At 49.4% G+C, this 24,931-nt stretch overlaps 2 protein-coding genes across 5 annotated transcripts in view; both read left to right on the top strand.

The window, feature by feature from the left end:
- The first annotated feature begins 1,377 nt into the window (after positions 1 to 1,377).
- SNRPE (small nuclear ribonucleoprotein polypeptide E) lies at positions 1,378 to 8,064 on the top strand. Its single transcript, XM_075910111.1, has 5 exons — positions 1,378 to 1,560; positions 2,317 to 2,343; positions 5,363 to 5,425; positions 5,670 to 5,748; positions 7,276 to 8,064. Exons 1-5 carry the CDS (start codon positions 1,507 to 1,509, stop codon positions 7,329 to 7,331), a joined length of 279 nt encoding a protein of 92 aa, XP_075766226.1. The 5' UTR covers positions 1,378 to 1,506; the 3' UTR covers positions 7,332 to 8,064.
- A 6,967-nt stretch (positions 8,065 to 15,031) lies between these two features.
- SOX13 (SRY-box transcription factor 13) overlaps positions 15,032 to 24,931 on the top strand; it is a 98,939-nt gene continuing 89,039 nt past the window's right edge. For 3 of the 4 annotated variants that reach the window (XM_075910105.1, XM_075910104.1, XM_075910096.1), the window contains exon 1: positions 15,032 to 15,296. The gene's annotated coding sequence lies outside the window, so the exon portion shown is untranslated. Of the gene's footprint in view, positions 15,297 to 19,326; positions 19,940 to 24,931 lie in introns of all 4 variants that reach the window. The other variant, XM_075910107.1, reaches the window with a different exon arrangement.

Genomic DNA, 24,931 nt, shown 5'->3' with positions numbered 1-24,931 from the left:
GAGCCACAGAAAAGTCAGTTGGGGACCACAGACATGAGAAGCAAAAGAACTTCAAAAACCCCGAACCCTCACCAACGTGACCCCCAACTGAGACACCACATTCCTCCAGCGTTCCAGCCCCAACTTTTCTGGAAGATTTTATGGAGCCCCCTTAGTTTCTGGGTTGGGAACAAAAATCAGGGGTTCAGTATGTGAGACAGGGCCACCAGAGAATGGGATAGCGATGGGGTGCAGGATCTGGGAGAGAGGTGGGGGGAAGAAGAGGGAGAGGTTGCAAGGTGTGGGTGGCAGGTAGGGTGCCGCAACAGGCTGGGAGTAGAGTATCTGGCTAGGGGGAGAGGACAGTGTGTGGTGAAGGAGGAGGGTGCAGGAGGAACGGTGGACGCAGGAGTGGATTTGGGCCTATCAGGGTTTTTTTCTGAAAAAGCTATGCAAATTGCACGCCACAATTTGAGTAGCTTTTTCCAATTGTTTTTCCACCATTTGGCCCCGTCTAGCCAAGCCCAGCCATGAGGTGGGGTGCTGCTCTCTGCCCCTCCCCTTCCACCGGGCCATGGGGGGTGCTCTTCTTCACACACCCCCAGCAGAGATGCTCTTCACCGCACTGCTTCCCCCCTTTCCTCCCCTTGTCTGTCCCAGCTGGCAGCCCAGCCACTTACTCGGCTTCCCAGGCTCCTACGGGCACAACCTCCTGCTTCTTCTATTGGCTGGATCCTCATTCACAGGGAAGTCCCAGAAGCATCCCTGACTCCTCCTTAGGGAGGGCTAGGAGGGAGGAAAAGAAGCAGAGAGGGACTTTTTTCCGGGACAAATCTGGGGGGTGTCGGGACACCTGGAAAAAACATTAAAACTTGGGACAGTCCCGGATTTTGGGGGCCATAGGGTCACTATGCTGAGCGTTGCAAATCTGCAGATCTCTGCGACTAATTTTTGGCCGATGGGTGCGGGGGACAGTCTTTGTATCTAGAACCCTGCAAATGCGCAGATCCCGGGGGGTATCCGCACCCCGGATCGAAGGCAGCGGGGCCTGGTGTCTGCGGTACCAATGCTGCAGCGGGGCTCTAGGTGCAGGCCCTGCAAGCATCCTCCAGTGTCTTAGTCTAGTCCAAGGCCGGTGTGTGTCTATTGCAGAACATTTACTCTCAGGGTGGGGGGGGGGGGCATGGCATGAGTTATTCCTGCAACCAGCCGCCTTCAGCACGTGGCTTCTCTGTCTGGCACCCCTGCCTGGCCTGCTCTGCGCAGCCGCAGCTCCAGGCTGGGGGCCTCGCCCGCAGTGGGACAAGAGACAGAGAGAGGCGGGAGCAGTAGAGGCGGGACGGCAGTCCTCCCAGCGTGCCAGAGCGGCCGGGGAAGCTTCCCGGCGTTCCGCGGGGGCAGCCGCGCTTCCGGTCTGGAGCGGAAGCCGGGCAGCTGCTGCGGCGGGCGCGTGGGGGCCGCGGCGGGTAACGGTTTCTCCTCGTCTCTCTCTCTCTCCTGCCGGGTGGCTGAGGCGCGCTCGCGGCCATGGCGTATCGCGGGCAGGGCCAGAAGGTGCAGAAGGTGATGGTGCAGCCCATCGTATCCTGCCGCGGGGGCGGGGCCGGGCTGGCGGAGTCGGGGGGGGCCGGGAGCCTGAGGGGGGGGGGTTGAGCGGGCTGGTGCGGGGGGGGGGGGCGAGATGAGTGGGGGGGGCTTCCGGGGGAGAATGAGGGGTCTGAGGAGCCCGGTGGGGGGGGGGGTTGAGCGGGCTGGCCCGGGGGGGGGGGGCGAGACGAGGGGGGAGAATGAGGCGATGAGCAGGGTGCTCGCAGCGGGGCTGGGCGCTGGAGCCGGGGGGGGGGGGGCTGGGCGCTGGAGCCGGGGGGGGGGCTGCCATGCAGCTCCCAGCCCCTCACCCAGTATCACGTGCTGGGAATCGAGGTCTCCTCTCAGCACGCGCCGGGGATAGGCCCTGGGTGTGCGGCGGGGGGGGGGGGGGGCACTTCCCGGGTCTCAGAGCCCATCCCCGGCGCTGTTGGGTTTAACTCCCGGCTGGAAGGCGCCTGTAGGTTTCGCTGGCTGCTGGCGAGCTGCAGGGATTTATCCCTAGAGGTCGTTCTGTCACCTCTGGCCTTAGGGAGCACTGGGAAGGGTAGAACAGGATAGAAGGGGGACAGGTGGGTTAAATGCCAACTCGGCATCGCCCCCCCGCCTCCAGAAATTGTTAATTTTTATTTGCCTAAAAGTAAAGCACTTTTAAAATGGAAGCTTTGGCGATAACCAGATTAGTTGTTACAGTGACCCATGTTGCAGTCGGTGCTGCTTCTGTGCTTTTCCTTAAGTGCTGTATTACAGAACCTCATCTTCAGATACCTGCAGAACGTAAGTCATACTGTCTAATTCTCATTGCATGCCTGTTCATTGTCTGATTGTAAATATGACCCAAAGCATGTATTTAGCCACTATGGTGCCACTGAGGTTTGTATCTGATGCATCATCTTTTTGGGATGGGGGAAGTGCATCAGATTTCCAAGCAGATTTGTAGCATTTGCTGTTGACCTCTTTTGAGATTAGTGGCCTCTCCACATGACATTAACCCAGTAGTGCTGATGTGTGGAGAAATTGCAGTCAGGAAAAAATGTAAATTAAACTTGCTTTTTCCAACACTGTGAGGTTTCTGTAATATTTAGCTTTTATTTGGAAGCGATAGCGTATAGCATTTTTTATGCTGTTTGGTTTATATTTGTCTACTGTAGGCTTCTTTATACAAGCATTGCTCTCTGATTCATGAAGTGATCATTTTCTTCCATTTCTAGCTAACAATTATACTGATAATATTTAACATATTAGCCCTTAAGTGTTTCTGTGACAGTCATTGCCGTAGTTTCTTAAGATAGATATTTTTTCCAGAGACTGTTGAAGCAACTGTGTGTAATTTGGTGACGTTGTAACCCAGCTAAATAGAAGATGAAGATTATTGGCACATGGCATAATAGTGTGTGTGTGTTTGTGGTGGGGAACAAACACTGAATGATTATAATGAATGAATGTGTTAACTGTTAAAGCCATAAATCCTGCTGTATTGTGTTGAAAGTTGGCCATGTCATACCTATCTGGAAAAATAAGTTCCTACACACCAGTGTGCTATACCACCATAAGGGCTGGGGAGATGTTTTCCACTATCAAGTAAAAAAATAGAAATATTCTTTTCTGCGCTGAGTTAAATGATTTGTATTAGAATCTGATCAGGATGCAAGGGTTTTGCATCTTTTGAGGTTTTTTACATCTGCATGAAGTAAACAACTTTTGACTTGTATCTAGTTTGCAACTTGAGCAATTCCCAGAGCCCCCTTAAACTGCTGAAGATTTAGTTTGTCATTATCACTGGTTGTATTTTTTGGTGTTATGCTGCTTTGTGGATGGAGCAAAGAGCTTTTGCTTACTAGGCTGTCAGTGCTCTCATTAAGGTGAAATAGCAGATTCCATGATTTGGACCTTGTACCCAAATCTATCAGAAGAAAATGCATTTCTCTCTAGATTGACCTATTTTCTGATAAGCCTTGGGTAGAAAAATTACTGTAGTGTCCTAACGTATGTCAGGTCAGTATTAATTTGGTCCCTAAAAGCTACCTTGTGATAGCCCACTGAGTTACATGTTAACTTCTGATGTAGGTTTAGAGCCGTGGTCCCCAACAGGGTGCCCGCGGACGTCATGGCGCCCACGGTGGCATTTACGTGTGCCTGCGCCAGCGTTTTAAAACTGCTCACATTCACCCCTGCTTTTAGAGCAGGATCGGCAGCCTGAGACCCACGAGGGAGCCCGACATGGCGCTTTGGAGGCTTGAGCCCTGCACCCACTGCAACAGGCAGCCCGCGTAGGCGCTTCAGTATCCAGAGCAAGCCCCACGCTCGTCGGGTTCTTCCCCCCGCCCCATGCAAAACAGTCGTAGCGGGGCCCTTTGTGGAGCAGGAGCTGTGAGCCGGCAGGGGAGGGTCCCTCATGGCTGCTTCCCCCCCCCCCCCCCCCGCACAAGCCCATTGTCCGGATATGGACAATGGCAGCTGCGGGAACCTACCAATCCCCAAGCACATGGCCAGGAAGGTCCTGTGGGAGAAACAGGAGAGCAGCGTGTCTCGCTGGTAAGTGTCCGGTCCCCCAGCTACTCCCACTCTGATATCTTCACCCAGACTCTCCTCCCAGACCCTGCACCCCAATCCCCTGCCCTGAGGCACAATCCAAACTCCTGGCTTTGCCCCGCCCCCCCCCCCCCCCCCCCCCCCCCCCCCCCAGTAAAATGTCTGGTATTTTCAGTTTCTCAGCTGGAAAGCCACTTGGGACATTCTTCCCCTGCCATGTGGAAGGGAGTGTGAAATTTAAAGGTGCCATGGTTTTTTTGGGGGGGAGGGGGGGCGCTTTTTTTTGCTCAACATTTGGACATCCCCCCCTTTTTTATTAATGTAGAATTTTGTTTAAAAATGAATTACAATATAATTAAAATAAAAATTATCCAACTAAATTAAGTTTCTATCAAATGTACCGAATTCACATTTAATAAGAAAATAGCCTTCAATTTCACATTTGATGCCTTTTTTTGTTGGCGCCCGCCATACTCTTCTGAAAACATGAATGTGCTATTGGCCACAAAAAGGTTGGGGACCACTGGTTTAGAGCAAAAATTATGTAACGCAAGCACCTAACTGGATCTCTGCATGAGAGAGAAACGTATGAGCTTTTTTGATGTTTAAGCTGAATATCTTACCACCAGCCAATGGCACTGTAGTTCTAACTTTAATATTTTGTTAGTATGCCAATTAATAGTAATTAATACATACTAAAGGTTTGATGTTAAAGTAAAGTGATACATTTGTGTGTGTAGATCTTGGCAACTAGACAGGATCTGAATGCAAGTGCTAGGGTCAGGTTGGGTGTTATTTGTATAACATACATTCAAATGCTACTCATATCTGATAGGCTATCGTCACTAAGTGTGTTGCAAGGGCCTAGGGCAGTCAACCTGACATACATTCAGTGGGACCTGACGACAAGTATTGTGAATGGATATGAAAACAGTTAGCCAATCTGATCGTGAGATTTTATGGTCTAGTTGGGTTGAGGTCAGACTTTAAAATTAGGCCCAAGCAGACTTTTACTAGTGTGTACTTTCTAGAATTTATTCCTTTACATGCTCATAAATCCTTACTAATGGGAGAGAAAACATAGATTTTTATATAAAAGATGCTTCAGGACAAAATTGAGTCCTACTTTGAGTGTCATATCTTTTGTTGTCTTAAAGAAACCACAAAGATTATTTAACTAAAAATTACATTATAGTATATATTAGTGAATAACTGTTTTCTTGGAGTACTTGTGCTAATATTATATCCTCCCTCAATTTTGCAGAGGTCCAGGATTCAGGTGTGGCTCTACGAACAGGTGAACATGCGGATAGAAGGCTGTATCATTGTGAGTACCGATGTGTGCACCTTACATTGTTCATTTGTTTTTCCAGTTCACAAGTTCCACTTGCACGTCTCCAGAAAAAAGTGCAATGAATAATAACCTCCAGTTTTCCAAGCAGTTGTCTTTCTTGGATCAATTTAATGTGTCTGTACCCCACTTAGTGAAAACAACTCAAGCTGTTATTCCGATCAGTGAGGCGTGAGACTAGTGATTTTGTTCACTAACCGCTTTTGTTGTTGTTTCTTAGGGTTTTGATGAATACATGAACCTAGTTCTGGATGATGCAGAGGAGATACACTCAAAAACAAAATCAAGGAAACAGCTGGGTACGTCTGCATAGTTTAAATGATTCCTGGCACTAGGTAGCCTATATGAAACCTGTGTGTGGCAGTCATTTAAAATACAGCGCGGACAAATAACATTAGCTGAAGGATAGTGAAGCTAATTGGGAAGATCATTAGTTCTGCTATTAGTTAATTATCTTGGTATTAGAAGGCTGATGAATGTTTCATTCTAATTACCTATTTGCCAGAGTCCTAAAATTAATCTGAGTCATTAAACAGATGGTTACATAAACAGCAGCTCTCTGTCCTCCCTTGGCTGTCAGGGTGGCTGGACTAGGTCGACCTAAAGGCCATACTCCCTATCTCTATCCTGTATTATTCATTTTTATTGGAAGTGATATTTACCTCTTCACATAACACATGATCTGGGACTCACCCCATGAAATTAATAGGCCACAGATTTAAAACAAACAAAAGGAAGTACTTCTTCAGAGAATGCACAGTCAGTCTGTGGAACTTGTTGCCATGAGATATTGTGAAGGCCTAAAGATGCAGCTGGGTTCAGGAAATAAATAGTTAAGTTCATGAAGGATAGGTCCATTAATCGCAATTAGCCATGATGGTCAGGAACACAATCCTATTTAAATACAACAGTCCTAAGACCCCTCACACTACATATCTACAGAGCAAAGAAAACCCCATGACTGGCTCATGCCAGCTGACTTGGCTCTGGCTATGAAGCTGTTCCATTACTGTATAGACCTTTGTGCCTAGGCTGGAGGCAGGGCTCTGGGATCCTGTGAGGTGGGTGTGTCCCAGAGCTGGCCTAGGCCAGCCACAAGTGCCTAGTTATCTTGTCCCATCACCTCCCTTAGTCAATGCAGGGAATGCTTTTTCCTCTGTCATCCCCATGGGATTTCCTTTTGGTGCTCACCATTTGCCAAGTACCAGAGATAAACAGTGAATCTGAAAAAAGTGGTGTCTTCTGATTCCTAGCCAGGATGGCTTTTATCATGATGCACTATGGTATATTGCAAGGAAGCAGAGGATTGGGCTCACAATATTACTCATACCCTGCAACACGGTGATTCTCATGTCACTCGTAGACTGAGAGGATCACCATAGACATATAGCCTTGGAGCTCTGTGCTGCATACACAGGGATAGCCTGTCTGTAGTATTGTATTTGATTGTAATGCGAAGGAGGGATGTTAAATGTATCGGAGGCAGCAGCATAGGGGCAGGCGGCTCTGCAGGAGTGCCGGCTCCTGCCAGCCTGTTCCTTCCCCCGTAATACAGAGGCAGCAGTGCAGGTGGCTGTGTGTAACCGTGTACACGAGTACATGCTCACATTCCTAATGAGAAGTATCTTATGTGTATTGCAATTTTTCCCACTGTGCATGCTAATAGATAATAACACTATACAGTAATAATAAGCAGCTCTATACAGGCACCCTGCAAACCTCTTTTTGTAAATTGTATGGAACAAAACGTAAAATTTTGACAACTAGATGTTCTATGATCTGAGGATAATCTCTAACTGCCATTTTCCTTCTCCTTTGTGTTACAGGTCGGATCATGTTAAAGGGGGACAATATTACTCTTCTGCAAAGTGTATCTAACTAGAACTTGTCATTCGGGCTACGTCTAGACTGCATTCCTCTCTCAAAAGAGGAATGCACGTGAAGTGCGGATTTACAAATCCTGCGTTTCATTTGCATAATCGTGTCCAAGCAACCCTTTTTCAAAAGAACCTTTAAATCTCACTTTTTTTTTTAAGGAGTAAGGATTCTTTCAAAAAAGTGGTGGTGGGGGGGGGGGCGCAGAGTTGGAAAGAACGCTATCTTGACTGTGGGTGTGTTTTTGTGTGTTTCTCTCCCCCCCCCCCCCTGAAAAACCCTTTTTCGAAAAAGCGCTCAGATACAATTATGCAAATGAAGCGCGAGATTTGTAAATCTGTGCTTCATTTGCATTTTCGATGTCCTTCATTTGTATTCCTCTTTCGAGAGAGGAATGCAGTCTAGACATAGCCTCAATGTGTAGGGTGGACTAAACGTTGCTATAAACAGGAGTGACTGTGCCAGGAAAATGAAGGGAGTTTTGAAAATAAGACCACCAAATGAGCTTGATGTGTTTGAAAACCGAAGAATAAAAACATTAACTTAGCTGATCTCTTTGCTTACTCTCTTTCCTTACCTTTGATAGGAGCATTTTTTTATATTGGAGTACCAACTAATGTCAGGGATAAATACAATTTTTTTGTTGTGTGATCTTAAGTATATTTCATGCCTACATCCTTTCCCTTGGTGTTTTTGTTAGGGAAAAATATGTAATCTGAAATAAAACTTTTTTTTCTTAACATGGATCTGTTTAATTTATAAGGGAAATAATCCTTTCCATGATCTGGAACAATCAGAGCTGTAAGAGACCTCAGGAGGTCATCAAGTCCAGCCCCCTACTCAAGGCAGAACCAATCCCAACTAAATCAACCCGGCCAGGGCTGTGTCAAGCCGAGACTTAAAAACCTCTGCGGATGGAGATTCCACCCCCTCCCTAGGTAACTCATTCCAGTGCTTCATCACCCTTTTAGTGAAATACTTTTTCCTAATGTCCAACCTAAACCTCTCCCACTTTAACTTGAGACCATTGCTCCTCGTTCTGCCACCTGTCACTACTGCAGACAGCCTCTCTCCATCTTCTTTGGGACCTCCCTTCAGGAAATAGAAGACTACTAACAAATCCCTCCTCACTCTTCTCTTCTGCAGACTAAACAGACCCAAATCCCTCTGTTTCTCCTCATAGGTCATGTGCTCCAGCCACCTAATAATTTTGGTCGCCCTCTGCTGGACCCTCTCCAATGCGTTCACATCCTTTCCATAGTGGGGGGCCCAGAACTGGCCACAATACTCCAGATGTGGCCTCATCAGAGCCGAATAAAGGGAAATAATCACTGCTGTGGATCTGTAGGCAATGCTCCTCCTAATGCACCCTAATATGCCATTAGCCTTCTTGGCTACAATGGCACACTGTTGATTCATATCCAGCTTCTCATCCACTGTAATCCTCAAGTCCTTTTCTACAGAACTGCTACTTAGCCATTCGGTCCCCAGCCTGTAAGAATGCTTGTGATTTTTCTGTCCCAAGTGCAGGACTCTACACTTTTCCTTGTGGAACGTCATCAGATTTCTTTTGGCCCAATCCTCTAATCTGTCCAGGTCACTCTGGACCCTATCCCTGTCCTCCAGCCGATCTATCTCTCCCCTTAGCTTAGTGTTATCTGTAAACTTGCTGAGGGTGCAATCTATCCCCATATCCAGGCCATCCATAAAAATGTTGAACAAAACTGGTCCTAGAACAGATTCTTGGGGTACTCTGTTAGAAACCGACAGCCAGCCTGACATCAAGCTGTTGATCACTACCCATTGGGCCCGACAGCCTAGCCAGTTTTCTATCTATCTTACAGTCCATTGATCCAATCCATACTCCCTTAACTTGCTGGCAAGAATATTGTGGGAGACCGTATCAAAAGCTTTGCTAAAGTCAAGGTATATCACATCCACTGACTTTCCCATATCCACAGAGCCAATTACCTCACCATAGAAGCTAATCAGATTGGTCAGGCACGACTTGCCCTTCATGAATCCATGTTGACTATTCCTTGATCCCCTTCATGATTTTTCCGGGGACTGAGGTAAAGCTGACTGATCTGTAGTTCCCTGGGTTGTCCTTCTTCCCTTTTTTTAAAGATGGGCACTACATTTACCTTTTTCCAAACATCCGGGATATTTCCCGATCTCCACAAGTTTTCAAAGGTAATGGCCAAAGGCTCTGTAATGACATTTGTCAACTCCCTCAGTACCCTCAGATGCATTAAATCCAGTCCATGGATTTGTGTATGTCTAGCTTTTCTAAATAGTTCCAAACTTGTTCTTTCCCCACCAAGGGCTGTCTACTTCCTTCCCCTACTGCGTTGTCTAGTGCATTAGTCTGGGAGCTGACTTTGTCCATGAAGACAGAGGCAAAGAAAGCATTGCGTACGTCAGCTTTTCCCACATCATCTGTCTCACTAGGTTACTTCCCTCATCCAGTAAGGGCCCCTTTCTTTGTTACCCTTCACATCCCTTGCTAGCTGCAATTCCAATTGCGCTTTTGCCTTCCTGATAATTCCCCTGTATTCTTGAGCAATATATTTATACTCCTTCCTAGTCATCTGTCCAAATTTCCACTTCTTGTAAGCTTCCTTTTTGTGTTTCAGCTCACCAAGGATTTCCCCGGTAGGCCAATCTGGTCGCCTACCATATTTGCTTTTCTTGCTGTGCATTGGGAAGGTTTCTTCCTGTGCCTTCAATAAGGTTTCTTTAAAATACTGCCAGCTCTCCTGGACTCCTTTCCCCTTCATGTAAGCATCCCAGGGAATCCTGCTCATCAGTTCTCTGAGGGAATCAAAGTCTGCTTTTCTGAAATTCAGGGTGTGTATTTTGACTCTTTGGTCAAGATCCTGAAATGTACCATCTCATGATCACTGCTTCCCAGGTTGTCATCCACCTCTACTTCCCAAACTAGTTCCTCCCTGTTTGTGAGCAGCAGGTCAAGCTCTAGTCGGTTCCTTCAGCACTTGTACCAAGAAGTTATCCCCAACGTTCTCCAAAAACTTCCTGGATTGTCTGTGTACTGCTATATTGGTCTCCCAACAGATGTCAGGGTGATTAAAGTCGCTCATGAGAACCAGGGCCTGTGATCTGGAAGCTTCTCTCAGTTGTCTGAAGAAAGCCTCATTCACCTGATCCGGCAGTCGATCGCACACACCAACCACAACATCACCCGTTGCTTCCACCTCTAAACTTAACCCATGGACTCGCAACAGGCTTTTCTCCCTCTATATACTGGAGCTCTGAGCAATCATAGTGCTTTCTTACATACAATGCAACTCCTCCTCCTTTTCTTCCCTGCCTGTTCTTCCTGAACAGTCTATACCCTTCCATGATAGCGCTCTAGTCATGAGAGTCATCCCACCAAGTCTCCATTATTCCAATCAAATCATAGTTCTTTGACTGTGCCAGGGCTTCTAATTCTTCCTGTTTGGTTCCCAGGCTTCTCGCATTTGTGTACAAACACCTTAGATAACCAATTGATCGCCCTACCTTCTCCATTCAAGTCAGGGGTCCTTCTTTGTTGCTCGTTCCTCTTTGTGTTTCTTCCTGATATCCAACTTCCTCACTTACCTCAGGGCTTTGGTCACTGTCCCCCAAGGAACCTAGTTTAAAGCCCTCCTCACTAGGTTTGCAAGCCTGCCCGCAAAGATGCTCTTTCCTTTCTTGGTTAGGTGGATCCCATCTCTCCCTAGCAATCCTTGTGCCTGGAACAGAGTCCCATGGTTGAAGAAACCAAAGCCCTTTCTCAGACACCACCTGCGCAATTCGACGATCCCTACCCGGATCTTTTCCTTCAACCGGAAGGATGGGCAAGAACACCACTTGCGCTTCAAATTCCTTGATTCTTCTTTCCAGCAGTGGTACATAATCTTCAGTGACCCGCTCAAGGTCATTCTTGGCCGTATCGTTAGTTCCTTCATGGAGAAGCAAGAAGGGGTAGTGAGCTGAAGGTTTGATCACTTTTGGAAGACTGTCAGTCACATCCTGAATGCGAGCTTCTGGTAAGCAGCACACTTCTCGAGATTGCAGGTCTGAACAACAGATGGATAATGCAGTCCCTCTTAGGAGGGAGTCCCCGACCACCACCTCCCGTTGTCTTCTTTTGTGGGTGGTGGTCGTGGAACCCCCATCCCTAGGACTACGCATCCCATGCTTTCTGGTAGCTGGTGTTCCCTTCTGGTTTCTTCCCTAGGAGGTCCCTGCCAAAGCATTCTCCACTGCAGTGCTTGTGGAGAGAGCCTGAAAGCAGTTACTTATCTCTACATGTTACATGCTGCCAGTTTTCTTCCTTGTCCTGTACTGTCCTCACTGGCTCTTCAGCCTGCGGTGCCTGCAGGATTAAATGCTGCCTTCTACTGTGGAAATCTTTATCCTCTCTGATGGAACATAGGGTCAATACTCGGGCCTCAAGTCCTCTAAATTTTTTTCCAAAATGGTGACCAGCTTGCACTTAGTGCAGATGAAATCCCTTCTTTTTTCTGGGAGGAAGACAAGCGTGGCACATACTGTGCAGATAACAACAGCAGACCTATCACCATCCATACCTGCCTCCCTTCTGAGAGGTTCCTTAGATTTTGAAGGGCAGGAGAGAGAAAAGAAAAAAAAAATGTCTTCAAGGAAAAGAGCACCAAACACTACGGGAGTCTCCCAGGATGAATTCCCAGGCAAACTCCCGTGTGGGCTGCTGCCCTGTTCGTTGCTCTCTGCATTCGCTGTGGCTGCCTTTTTTAGACAGCTGAGGCTAGGCCTGGCTCAAAGCCTCGCCTCTGATGCAGTCAACCCCTGGAGGCCCACCAGAGCTCAGGAAGTTTTTATAATAGTTTAGTGAAAAGATTTTAAAGAATGGCAAGTGTATCGTGCCCCCTTCCCAACTCCCTCTCAAAACTCCCTGTTATCAGCCCCTGGTCACAAGCTCCCTGGTCGCTGACTCACTACTATATAAAGCCCTGGACTGCCTGATAGCCCCTCCCCCTGATTAAGGCTCAACCAGTGAGCAGAGGCTTCTCAAACAATGGCCATGCACCATCTGTTATACAAAACTGAATTGTTCAGCTAGAATACCAGAGCCTCCTGCAGGCTCTGGACTAGAGATCCAATAAAATTTAAACTGGAATTTAACTAGGAAGTTAGCAGTGCTATTCTCTACCAGTTTAGCTCAGTTGCCCAAAGAGAGCTTTAACTGATAAAACAGTATAAGATTTCATGAGACTCTATCTAGACGTGTCTGTTGCTCAAGGATTATTTATACAAATTTATTAATACACAGGGAAGTCAACCCTCAGACTTGCAATGTTAATTATCATTTTCATGTTAGAGTGGGGAAATTTAAGCAGCGAGGCTAAGTAGTTGACCCAAGATCACAGGAAGGGAGTAAGTGTCGGAGCCAGGATTAAACTCAGAGTTCCTGTGGTCAGGTCACTAAACAATTTGGAAAAATCTGAAACGCTTGGTTTTTAAAATATTTCTTGCAATTTTTAATTTGGTGGCAATGTGCCATGTGTAAGGGAATCTGTGAGAGATGTGCATTTTCTTTTACACCTATATACGTCCTGCCTCAGATATATTATTAGACCTCTTCTGCTGCTTTTCCAATTAAAAAAAGGCACCATTGTGTAGGTCTGATACCTCAGTGATGGAAGATTTCTTGGTGCTGTGGAGACACAAGTCTGTGCTTGAGGGCAACAATAGCTGTCATTTAGACAGGAGTAATTTAGTCAGCATTCAGATTTTCAGAACATATTTTGCATAGTTTTAACCTGTGAACCATTTAGTTCTGAGAAATTCAGAAAAAAATTACTCCGTTTATGGAAATATAACACTTGTAGTTCAACAGCCGACAGTTAAAATACCTGTAGTCTAGTTTGGCCCAGTCTCTGGCCAGGACAATTGGAAATACATGTTTTCCCTTTCAAATAAAAAAAAACCCCTCCGTGTTATTTGTTGTTTCTGTCAGCTACTTCTTTCTCTCTAATTATTCATCTCAGACATGCAGACGTATAACAACTCAGACTTTTCTGGACAGTGCACAATTATTTGTCTGTCTTGCTTGCATCTGAAAGAATTTTGATGCATTTCCTACATAGGTAAGCTGGTGCAATTACACCCATTTCACTAAGCTATTCTACAGAGAGATTGTAACCACTGTCAGATTATAATGATTGAATGGGACATGTAATCACAATATGGTAGCTGAAACAAAATCAGGCATACTACCTCCTAACAAAAGAATTTGTATGTTTGTATTTGTTTTCATGAGTTCCAAGTGTTCTACCCAAACAGCAACACAAAGGTACATGTCTTGTGCAGACACACATGTTAAACCATCTGTGGTTGAATGCAGCTAAACATTGCCAAGCTCTAGGTGTGAAAGACACAGAATAGTAACTGAATTCTCCTGAGTCTGCTCTACGTTGAGCCTCAAGATGCTCATTGAAGTTTTACAGAGCAGTAAATAACTATGGGAATTCTCTCAATTAATAGTTCAAGGGCTACAGTTGCTGGGTATTTATGATACCTCAGGATGCCTACAAATTCCACCTGATTAACTAGATACAGGCGCAAAGACATCATGGCCTTGAGACTAATTCTTATACCTAAAATATTTCTGCTCCATATTTATAGTTTTTCTCTCCACATGTGTGAGGAAAATGTCATACATGGATACAAGGGCTGTGTGAATATGGCGATCAGAAAAAGGATATTTACCAGAGGGGTATAAAGAGGCCATGAGTCCTGTGAACATAAGGCCTATGACTTAAACCATGACTCAGCACCCATAAAAGAGTCTGTCCCTTCCCAGTTGCTGTTGCAAAAATGTAGGCGAAACAGCTCTGTCACCAGCAATGTTACTTCATTCTTCAGATCATGCATTCTCCACTGCTTTATGCTATCAGACTGGTCCTGTATCTTAAATTCATTTGCAGTAGTCCAATGGTGAGTAGAAGGAAGTCTAGATTAATAAGGCACGTCAGAGCTGATTATAAACATTCTACCAAAATAGACTAATTGTAAGGGAGCTGCAGGGGAATAAGTAATTAGAAGCTTCCTGGGAGGGAAGCAGAAAGCTGACATGGGAGTGTAAGCATGTCTGGCCAGAGGGCAGGGCCCAGCGCAGTGGGGACCTGGTCACTTCTCAGGCACTAGTGCAATACAAAAAATACATGCAATCAATTCCAGCTTTTCCTGAAACTTGGTTTCTATCAAATCCCCATCGTAAGGAGTACTGCGCAGCACTGGCTTTTCCAAATCCACGAGAACGGTACAAGTCTTCCTGGTTTTACCTTGTTTATTTCATGGTATGCTAATCCAAAGCCCCTCTGCTAATCTTTCAAGCCGAGAGTCGTATGCAGCAAGAAGGTGGTGTCCGTGTGACATGATTGGGTGCCGGATCCTGCAATTTATTTTTGGCTCTGCTAGCTCGCATGCTGACACCGGGCCAATCACGCCCCCGCTTTCTGCCTCAGTGTCCCCCTTGCTAAAGTGGAAGTCAATACGCCTTGCCTTCCTCCAGGGGGTGGAGTGAGGCCTAGCTGTGAAGCAGTTTGAGCTCCCATAGAAACCAACTGGCAACTGTGTCTGTCTCAAACAGACCGAGGTCTTGAGGGTAAAACGTGCACGTAGAAAAATGGGCTAGAGAGGGCGCTGCTGCCCCTAGCAACAGCCTGCACCACAATTGCAAAGTGTTCTAAGCCTCTGCTGGAACATAGAGTTCTCCAGCATTCATACCACTTTATTGGCTCCAAAACACCGTGGAAGAAAGATAAAGCTGGGCTGCGCTCAACCAGTGCAATAGCCAGCGAGTGTGCCTGCCTGTTTCTCACCCCCACACCTTCCACAATGCCTTGTGCTCCCTGAGAACTGACATGGCCCTCCCTCGGCATGGGATGACGAACAGAAAGCTCTGGTTTTGACTGAGCGAGCGGCCGGCAGCAGGAGTAAGGTAGAGTGAACGCTTACAATCGGGCTCTGTGTTTCGAAGACTCTTGTTGCTTGGCTTTCTGCTCTCTGGAAGTCTGTGGTGTTTGCTTTGCGAGTGGTATTTTTCCATAACGTGCACATTCCTTTCAGAGGTGGGCAACGGCGCCTTCCGAGGAGGATGCCCTGAGTGATGTGAAGGTGCCTGCAATGTGCCGTTCGCTCTGACGGATAATAATCCGTGGGGCTGACGGATTATTGCTGTTGAATGCCCCCCACGGCATGAAGCAATTGCAGTGCTCAGAGCGCTCCGCTCTCTAGGGAGAAAAGTGCTGATAATGGCGTTCGCCCGAGAAACTTTCCTTGCTCCCACCAGCGCTCACGTGCGACAGCAGGAGGTGTAGAGAAGCCCAAGAGCCAGCCTCGAAACAGCCAGGTCCCATTGCAGAAATAGCCATTCCAACCGTTATTTGCTGGAAACAAACAGTTCCGCGCTATAAATGTAGAGGGCATGTTGCAAGCTATGTGAGAGGTGTTCCCCGCAGAGTTTAAACTCAGAGACCGCAGCATTGACTTGACAGAACAAATTACAGGCTGCTTTCTGCAAGCGGGAGTCACGTTCCCTGGCAAACGCTTTGTGCTGGGTGTTTTATTAAAAGTAAAGGTGGTTTGAGTTCAGGTTCACCGCGAGTGCCCTTGTTTTGCCCTGGGTACTGAAGTAATGAAACCTTCACATGTTATGGTCTCAACTGGCTTAGCCTAACACGCTGTTCCTTGAACAGGATCTCATTTGTGAGATCTCTGCTCCTTTCTGGGATGACAAGAGGCTTCGGCGCCTAGGCGGCATCTTTGTTTAACAGACCTCCTTGTCCCCAATGTCTATGATGCTGAATCCCCTGATTCGGGGAAGTCTATTTCTTTTAGGAACATGGTTTCTGTGGAAAGCTCTGGGCTGTCGTCTGGGATCTCTGGTGGTCCTAGGCATATGATTCTTCCATATAAAACACTGCTTTTTTCAGAGAGTCGCCAGTGGGATGCGCTTTTATCCTGCCCTGTGTAAATCCGAATGAAAGCGTTCTGCTGTGGGATGAGGGGGTCGGGGGATTATCCTGTGTGGGAAGGGTAAGCTTTGTTTTCACACAGAAACTCAGTGGGTTAGTCTTTGCCTAGATGGTTGTTGAAAGTAATTTTCGCTGTGCCTCTTTGCTGTGATCCTGGGATTTGCATTGAGGTTTTCGTATCCGGCTGAAAACAAACCCATGAGCTGTTCTCCCCAGCCTCAACGCAAAGACTGGGGATTGTGTCCAGAGTGATTGCGGCTTGTCCAAGGGCTCATATCTGAAGCCATGCAATGATTGCAGGATCCCCGGGCTGGTGGGGTATCTGGGTAACAGGGCATATTACCCCGTGCTGCTGCTTGCAATGGGATCAGGTCCATGGTAAACACATGAGTATAAGTATAAATGGAGGGAGCAGGCTCCAGTGCAGAGGTTTTGTGGGGCTGCCGATCTGGGGTTAGCTCCACCAGTTACACCTACACACCTGCTGCTTTACACAGCAGCAGGCCCATTACCTGCTCACAGCATCTAGGATGCACTGAGCTGCCCTAAAGCCTGTTGCGGTGAGGATTCCCGAAAGCCCTGTGCGTAGGGCCTGGGGGCCTGATTCATACTGCTTTGCCTGGCTGCAAACCCAGAGACCCGATTTCTGCTCCTCAGGGGTTCGTTGTCCCAAAGAGACGGGCAGAGTCAGACATTAGTGGCCCTTTGCCCCCTATGTCTGGATAGACAGGGGACCTTGAGAGATGGATTAAAGCCATTGGGACAATAGGTCACTTTTTAATCAAAACTATGGTAGAGATCCTGCTGTGGGAAGCTGACTGGGACCTTGGCAGCTGTTTCCCTTTCCTTCTGTCAAGCCCCCAGCCCAAGGGCTCAGATTGAGGGTGTTGAAAGGCCAAGCTCAGCAAAGTTTATCTGTATTAGTACAGGAAGCCGGCCCTGAAGGTGGCCAGTGCTGTCTCCTCCCAGCGTCATGAACTTTCACATTCATACCCACCACTCCAGCAGCGTTACCCAGCCTGCAGCATCTCTTGGAGAAACAAATCAAGGGCCTTTTGCTGCTTCTCAGCTGGGGAGCGCGGACATACCAGCAAAAGGGGCCGCCATGCGGGGTGGTTAGCTGAGCCTCACAGGACCCACCCAGGAGGTGAGCCACGGTGCTATTGTGGGACTTGGCCGGAGGATTTATTGGGACATAAACTTTCATGGGTAAAAACGCCACTTTGTCGGAGGCCATGATCTGTGACCATCGTTTTGTGACCCTTTTGAAGATGGTTCAGAAAGGAGACCCTAAGACAGGGGAAGTTCTGGGGAGTCGATTCTCGTACAGCTCATGCTGGGTGGCGTCTTGTTCCTTGTGGAATAGCGTTACGCCAGTCTCCGCTGATTTAAATAATGTAAACTGGCGTAGCCCCACTAATGTCAGGAGAACGACCTCCAATATGCTCGCCCCTCCCTGTGGTTCTGGCCTACCAACTTCAGTGGAGGCACTGCTGGGCTATGTCGATGCTCGTGGCTTCTTGCGCAAGAAATATGCAAATGAGGCTAAGCGTGTCATATCACTGAGCCTCATTTGCATACCTAATGAGCTGCCATTTTTGCAGAAGAGGCTCTTGCGCCAGAAGGAGCTGTCTACACTGCCCCTTCTTGTGCAAGAAAAACCCTCTTGCGTAATGCCGCTACGCTGATTATTTTCAGGAATCAGGGTATTGTTCAAGAGGGCTTTTCTTGCGCAAGAAGGGGCAGTGTAGACAGCTCCTTCTGGCGCAAGAGCCTCTTCTGCAAAAATGGCGGCTCACTAGGTATGCAAATGAGGCTCGGTGATATTCCACGCTTAGCCTCATTTGCATATTTTGCGTGCAAAAAGCCGCGAGTGTAGACATAGCCCTGGGGTAAGATACTCGTTAGCCACAGGCTCTGAAGCTGGCCACCTGTGAGTTGTATATAAGCCCAAATGCCTGGTGCAATTGCTGGTATGTAAGAGTGGAGTTCAGACTGTTACATCTGACGGCCCCTCGGCCTGCCTTCTGGGAGGAACCGCTGAACCCAGGTCCCGACGGAACACTGGGGACAACTGATGAAAAACAGGTTCCGGGGAGCAGGTGACAGGTTCCAAAGGAGGGATCCAGAGGGAGACACTGAGCAGAGACCCCGGAGAGCACCCGCTGCTCCCCGAAGCAAACTAAGGAGCCAGTGAAGGCCACCCAGAGGAACTTTGCCCTGACTAGGGGTGCAGAGAAACGTTTATTTTTGTAAACGTGTAACTGCTGGATTTTTTAGTGGATTTTTTTCCTGCCAGTGCTCATAGGCAGCTTTTAAGTCGGTTACTCGACTATTCTATAGTCCCCAGCTGCCAGTGAGCTCCAGCCTCGCTCCCAAGGAGCCCCCTGCCATTCCATGCTGCTGCTTCCAGGCGGAAGCTGGTCCATGAGGGGAGCCAGTTTAAAAGCCAGCTCCCCTTGCGGACTGGCTCCGTGGCACCCCACACTTCTGCCTCTGATAGAGAGCTAGCAGCGCAGGGTGGCAGCAGCCCCTGGACGGGGGGAGTGGTCTGAGCTTCCGGAATTGCTGCAAGCTGGAGCTGGCCCGCCTGCCTCCTAACATGCTTTAAATGCAGAACCGCAGCTGGGGTAGGCCCCAGACCTGATGCAAGCCAGGACTGAGCTGGGCTGCTGGCCAGCCTGCTAAAAAAATGTACTGGCGGGAGGGGAGGGGGAAATGCGTGTCGTCGATAGCATTAACTGATAAGCTTTTGCTTATTGGTCAATCGGTTAACCGACTGTACTATTACATCCCTACTCCACCGGGGCTGCCTCCCTCTCGCCCGCTTTGCTGCTTCAGATACAGAGGCAGCAAGGAGGGGGGCTGTGTGTAACCGTTAGGATTAACGGATGAGCCCAGGTTTATCAGGTAATTGTGTGCACGGGTACTTGCCAACATCCCTCTCCCGGATAGCAAGTCAGTATCTGCACCTGACTCCTGGCCCTTTTACAGGTGGGACTCAAACCTGGGAGACCTGTATCACCGTCCCCTGCTCTAGTCAAGGAACTTCTTCCCTCCCCAGCGTGGAGTCTTGAGTATCTTCTGCACTGGTCACTCTCCCATGCTGCTGGGGGCCGCGAACACCAGCCGCTTCGTGCAGCCAGGTGAGCGGCAATAGAAACGGAGTTGTCTGCCAGCAGCCATGGCCCTGGGCGATGGTGGGACAGAGATCCAGTGAAGCCGGAGCTAGCACAAGAGCCTGAAAGGCATGTCCTTAGGCCAGTCAAGCCTTTTCTACCTGACCATCTTGTTCCCCAAGAGGCGCTGCCCATTCATTAGAGCAGAGGACTCCAAGCCAGACTCCTGGGTTCTAGTCCATGTTCCGCCGCTGCTCTCCTTACCACGTGGGGCCAGAGTCTCAAAAGGACCATTGGGACAGGCCAAAGGTTTCCAAACCCATGGGAAAATTCTGCCCTGAACATCTATTCAACAGTTTCCCCAACGTCAGCTATTTCTTTCAGCCCGGGGACTTGTGTGAGGGCTGAGGAAGAGCTCAGCGCTCCTGGGCGAGACAGTGCCATGTGGAGCTGTGTTTTACTGCTCTGCAAGCTTTGGCGGCCTGCAGGTAAGGCATTTGGTTTGTGAATTGATGTTTTCTAGGGAGGACCACGCTGCCCTCTCTGGGCTGCACAGACCTCTCCGTGCGACCTGCGCCAGGCCCCCTGGCACTGGGAGAGGGACCGTGGCAACTGAGCTCAGTGGCTATTGAACTGTGCGAAGCCGATGCTGTCAAGCTGAGCTGTGTCCTGCTCAGGTGGCTCATGCGGAGTGGATCCCTGGAGGGGCATCTACAGAATGGCTCCCTTCTCCCCTTCCACGTTTCAGGGCTTGACACCCTGCTTGCCAAGATGCAGCTCTCAGAGCGGGATTCATTAGGCAGCATCGGTGGGTGCCAGGCTGCCAGTGAGGGTGGCCTTTTAAGTCAAGGTCACCGCAGGCATCTGCTCGTCTTTCAAAGCCCTCGTTCTTGGTAGGGGCCCATCGCGGCGGGTCTCAAAACACCTCCCCCCGAACACGTCTCGGAGGTTTATCCCTTTATCATAAATCAGCAGCAGAGCTAATACTCATGGCTAGGAAGTGAGATGGTATCGGCAGCCCGGGCTGGGCTTCGAACTGGGTGCGCGGTGAGGCATGCATGGGTTTGGGGTGTGAGGGAAAGGGGCGGGGGGGCTGTGGCAGGAACTCTTTATCAGAGAGGAAACTGTACTGTACTCAAGCTGGAGAGAGAGGTCTGTGTGCATGCAGCACTATCGCCACGGCCATTAAGAAACATCTCCTGCAGGACATGCTCTGCCAGCACCCAGGGTGGATTGGTCTGTTGCATATTTGCAAAAGTGGCTAGCGATCAATTAACATTGGCTGGTGATCAATTAACTAATGGCACTGATTATAGTCAGCTTCCAGAGGAGGTGTTCATTCAGCACGACAACACCCAAAATGCCAGCTGTTCTGAAGCACACAGCCTCCCGGCTGAACCAAAACAGCCACAGCTTCCTGTACATATAAATGTTTCAGCGGACACAATGCTCCATAGCACTTTTCATTCATAGGTCTCAACATGCCTTGCAAAGGTGAGCAAGTAGTATAAGCCCCATTTTGCAGAGAGGGGAACTGAGGCACGGAGCAAGGAGGGGGAAAGGGATTTGCTCAAGGTCGCCCAGTGAGGGAGTGGCAGAATTAGAATTCGGCTGTCCTGGCTTTGGGAGTTGGTGTCTAGCTTTGTCCCCACGTTGCCTCCTGTAACTGCTGAGCACGGTAATGCCAAAAGACATTCCTCGCTTGACACTAGAGTTGTGCGCGTTTCTGAGGTGTTTCTCCCTGCCCGTGCTCGGGATGTCAGTCATGGCAGAATGAGGGGCTTACTGGTTTGAGTAGCTGAGAACGTGTCCCTTTCTTGTTGACAAGCACACACAACACTTTCCCTCTGTGTTTGCACAGCACCTCGCACGAGACCTGACCCTGGGGGGCTCTACTATAATATAAATGCTTAATAATGATACACTAGGGCTACGTCTACACTGCAGGCTTTTTATGCAAGAACAGCTGTTCTTGTGCAAAAACTTTTAGAGCGTCTACACTGCACGTGCGTTCTTGCACAAGTACATTTACAGTACAGTGTCGGAAAACAGGGCTTCTTCCGGAAGAGTTATTCCTCTCCTCACAAGGAATAAGCCCTCTTACGCAAGAGCTCTTGCACAAGAAGGCAGTGTAGACAGGCAACATGAATTTCTTGCGCAAGAAACCCCTATGGCTAAAATGGCCATCAGAGCTTTCTTGTACAAGAGAGCGTCCACATTGCCATGGACGTTCTTGCGCAAAAGCACATCTCTTGTGCAAAAGCACATGGCAGTGTGGCTGCACTCTTGCGGAAGACCTTTTGCACAAGAACTCTTGCGCAAAACAGTTCTTGCAGAAGTTACAGACCCGCTGGGACTTGTCCATAAAGGTTAGGGCTTGTGTTTGCTACCTGCTTTCCCCCAGGAGAGTGACACAGATGTGCATGACTCTATATGATCTGCCTGAGGAGATGGGGAACAGTCATACTGGAAGAGCACCGGTAATGCCAACAGGCAGAGCTGAACCTGGGACCTTTGGAGCTTAGTGCAGGAGCCTCTGCAGCTCAAGTGAAAAGCTGGCTGGCTCTCGGCTCAGGCTGTAGAGCAAACTTGCTTCTCCTCTCTGAAGTGGTCTCTGTCTCTCCAGGGGACAGTGAGCCCCACCCAGCCAGTGTGTGGGCTACACACCCACTGGAGTTGCTGTGTGGGCTTGCAGCGCTGGGTCTGGTGAGCACAGCCCCGGTCCCCCAAACCTTAGTGGGTCTGTTCTCTATGCAACACTGAGAATGTGAGGAAACCCCAGACACCGTTTGGCTCCCGAGACCTGAGTTTACTGATGAGGCAAAGACCCAAGGCCTAGCTATGTAAGACCACAGCTGCCCTGTCCGCTTCTGCCACAGAGGCCGACCCGATGATGGAGAGATCCCAGACTAGCTAAGGGAGGGGTGCTACCCCATTCCTATACACGTCACTAACCCCTCAGAGCAGCATGTTCACATCCCGAAGATTATTCTAGGGAACAAAAGTGCAGGGTTGATCCCCCGGCTCTTCAGCTACAGCCTCTACCCTGGCAGCTCAACCAGCAAGGCCCAGAAACTCCAACTTCCCTTCAACTGCCCCTGCTCCAGCCAGCTGAGAAGGCTGGGATCATAGTGTTGCTAGTCAGGAAAGCAGGGGGGATGCTCCAGGGCTGGGGGCAGCCTCTGCCATGGGGTAGTGCCACCGGTGTAAGGCGTGGGGGTGAGGCTTGCCTTTGCTAGCTGGATTTTCACCCACTGTCCATAGCTAGGGGGCTTAATGCTGGCTTTGGCACTCAGCCCCGGGCATCTTTTCTCCAGCACATAGGCAGGCCCAGGTGTGTGGTGGGCGGAGCCATGACACTAGCCCCGCCCCATGGACACTAGCCCCGCCCCAGGTGACTATATGGATGGGATTGCAGGCGGTGCCTGCTCTCTAAAGGGGGGCTAGCTAGGCACTTTGTGGGCTCCCCAGGGTCTGCTCTTCAGCCAAGGTAAGTGCAAGGGAGAGGTCTCCCTGTGTTCCTCCTCTGTACTGTGATGCCAGCATGAAGGGGTGGGGTCTGTAATGTGGAGGTGGCACCAAGCCACCCAAGAGCTGCCATTCTCGCAGTGGGGGGGGCTCTCGGCTTTTGTTTACAGCCTCGTTACCCAGCTCCTCCCACAGGGCCCCTTGGCCGCAGAGAGGGATGGAGAGCTTGTGGGGACCGGGTGGCTGGGAGCGGGCAGGGGTCTGTCTCTGAGTTACTTGGAACAAGCCGTGGGGGCCAGTTGCGCCCCGCAGCCCGGCTCCCCAGCATGCGGGTGGCAGGGGTGTCTGTCACAAGGCAAAGCCATCCTGGGCTGATGGAGTTGCCCGAGACTGGACAGGCCCCTTTTTCCTGTGAATTTATAAATCTGCTGCTAAGCGTCTCTCCTTCCCCCGGGCTTGTGAGCAGGTGGATGGTGAACGGATGCCCCAGCAAGGGCAGTTTTCTCTCCAAGGCTAGAAGGGTCCCTGAGGATCCAGGTGTCCAGGGTGAGAGACACTCCCCACCCCGGGTACCAGGCCCTCTCTGGTCAGGCGTTTCTCCTACGCACATCACGGGGAGTGTCTGAGTCCCTGCAGGGCTTCCTGAGCCTTCAGGCTGGAGGCAGAAAATGGCCCCTGTGTTTATTGTCCCCCCTTTGCATAGGGCTCTGGTTTTTACATAGGAGAGAGCAATGCAAATGGAGGGGCTGTGCAAACAGGAGGGAAGCTTTTTCCACCTCTCCCCACGGGCTGAGGCTGGAGCTATGGGTAGTGCTAAGAGCCCTGTCTATATAATAAATAGAGATAAACTTCTCTCATAGAGCTGGAAGGGACCTCGAGAGGTCATTGAGTCCAGTCCCCTGCCCTCATGGCAGGACCAAGCACTATCCCTGACAGATTTGCCCCAGATCCCTCAATTGCCCCCTCAAGGATTCAGCTCACAACCCTGCGTTTAGCAGGCCTGGGCTCAAACCACTGAACTATCCTGCCTCCTCTGGGCTGGGCTAGCAGGATGGTCTTCAGCAGCTTTTGTACCCGATCCAAGAGGCGGCAGGGAAACCAAAGAAGCAGAGCTAGGGTAAGGGGGCATAGCCCTGCTGGCCTCAAGAGAGCTAGTTGTTTTATACTGGTGGGCGATAGCCTGGTGCACCACCAGAAACACCTTCAGGACCTATTGCTCTGTCTTCAGACCTTCCAGGACACCGGCTCCCTGTGGTCATCCCAAGAGAGGCACCTGGTGTTCATGAGGGGCCTTCCGGCCAGCTCTGTCCAGCGCTGGGCATGGCTTCCCCAAGAGAGCTGCCAGTGGCTGCTTGCAGCTAACTGGGGGGAAGGCTCGCCTGGCAAAGGCACCGGCCTGGGATTCAGGAGATCTGGATGCAGCTCATGACTCTGTCCCAGCCTGCCTGGCCCTCGCTCCATCTCTCTGGGCCTCGGTTCCCCATCTGTAAAATGGGGATGATCCATTCAGCCCTTCTGTGTAGAGTGGAAGCTCTCCGGGCAGGGGCTGCCTCACACGGTCTATTGCAGGGGTGACAGCAGGGCAGAAGACTCATTATTTGGAGGAGGAGGGATGGAAAAGCCGGTACCACCCTAATGCACTGCACAGGGCCAATTTCTGACCCCTCCCCTTAATCACATGACCAATGTTTCCTGTAAGCTGGGCGGCCTCCCAGGAGAGATTCAAATGCCGCCCAGCTGATTAGCAAAGCGCCCACAGCACCAGCAGCATGTGTCTCTATTGGTGGTGCACATCTGCACATGCCTCTGTGCACATAACAGAATTTATTCCACACATGCATGGAAAAAATTAGCGGGAACATTGCACGTAGCATAGTACCTTACTTCTCAACGGCACTGCTTGAGTCGAGGGGGCTAAATACGCCATGTAGTAGGAGATCGAGATCTGGCCCCGGGAGGTGCGTCAGGGCGATGTATGCTTCTCGAACTCCCAACCTCCTTTGTTCGTCCTC

The sequence above is a fragment of the Pelodiscus sinensis genome, chromosome 27 (assembly GCF_049634645.1).
Source record: "Pelodiscus sinensis isolate JC-2024 chromosome 27, ASM4963464v1, whole genome shotgun sequence".
Taxonomy (NCBI): Eukaryota; Metazoa; Chordata; order Testudines; family Trionychidae; genus Pelodiscus; species Pelodiscus sinensis.
Note: the sequence above shows the minus strand (reverse complement) of the source record. Positions and strands in the feature narration are given on the sequence as shown.

What these genes read in the sequence shown, in the direction of transcription:
- SNRPE (XM_075910111.1), top strand. Translation starts at nt 1,507, where the DNA reads ATGGCGTATCGCGGGCAGGGCCAGAAGGTGCAGAAGGTGATGGTGCAG. An exon ending in AGGTGATGGTGCAGCCCATC is followed by an intron (nt 1,561 to 2,316) that starts GTATCCTGCCGC and finishes GCTGTATTACAG; the next exon opens with AACCTCATCTTCAGATACCT. An exon ending in TCTTCAGATACCTGCAGAAC is followed by an intron (nt 2,344 to 5,362) that starts GTAAGTCATACT and finishes TCAATTTTGCAG; the next exon opens with AGGTCCAGGATTCAGGTGTG.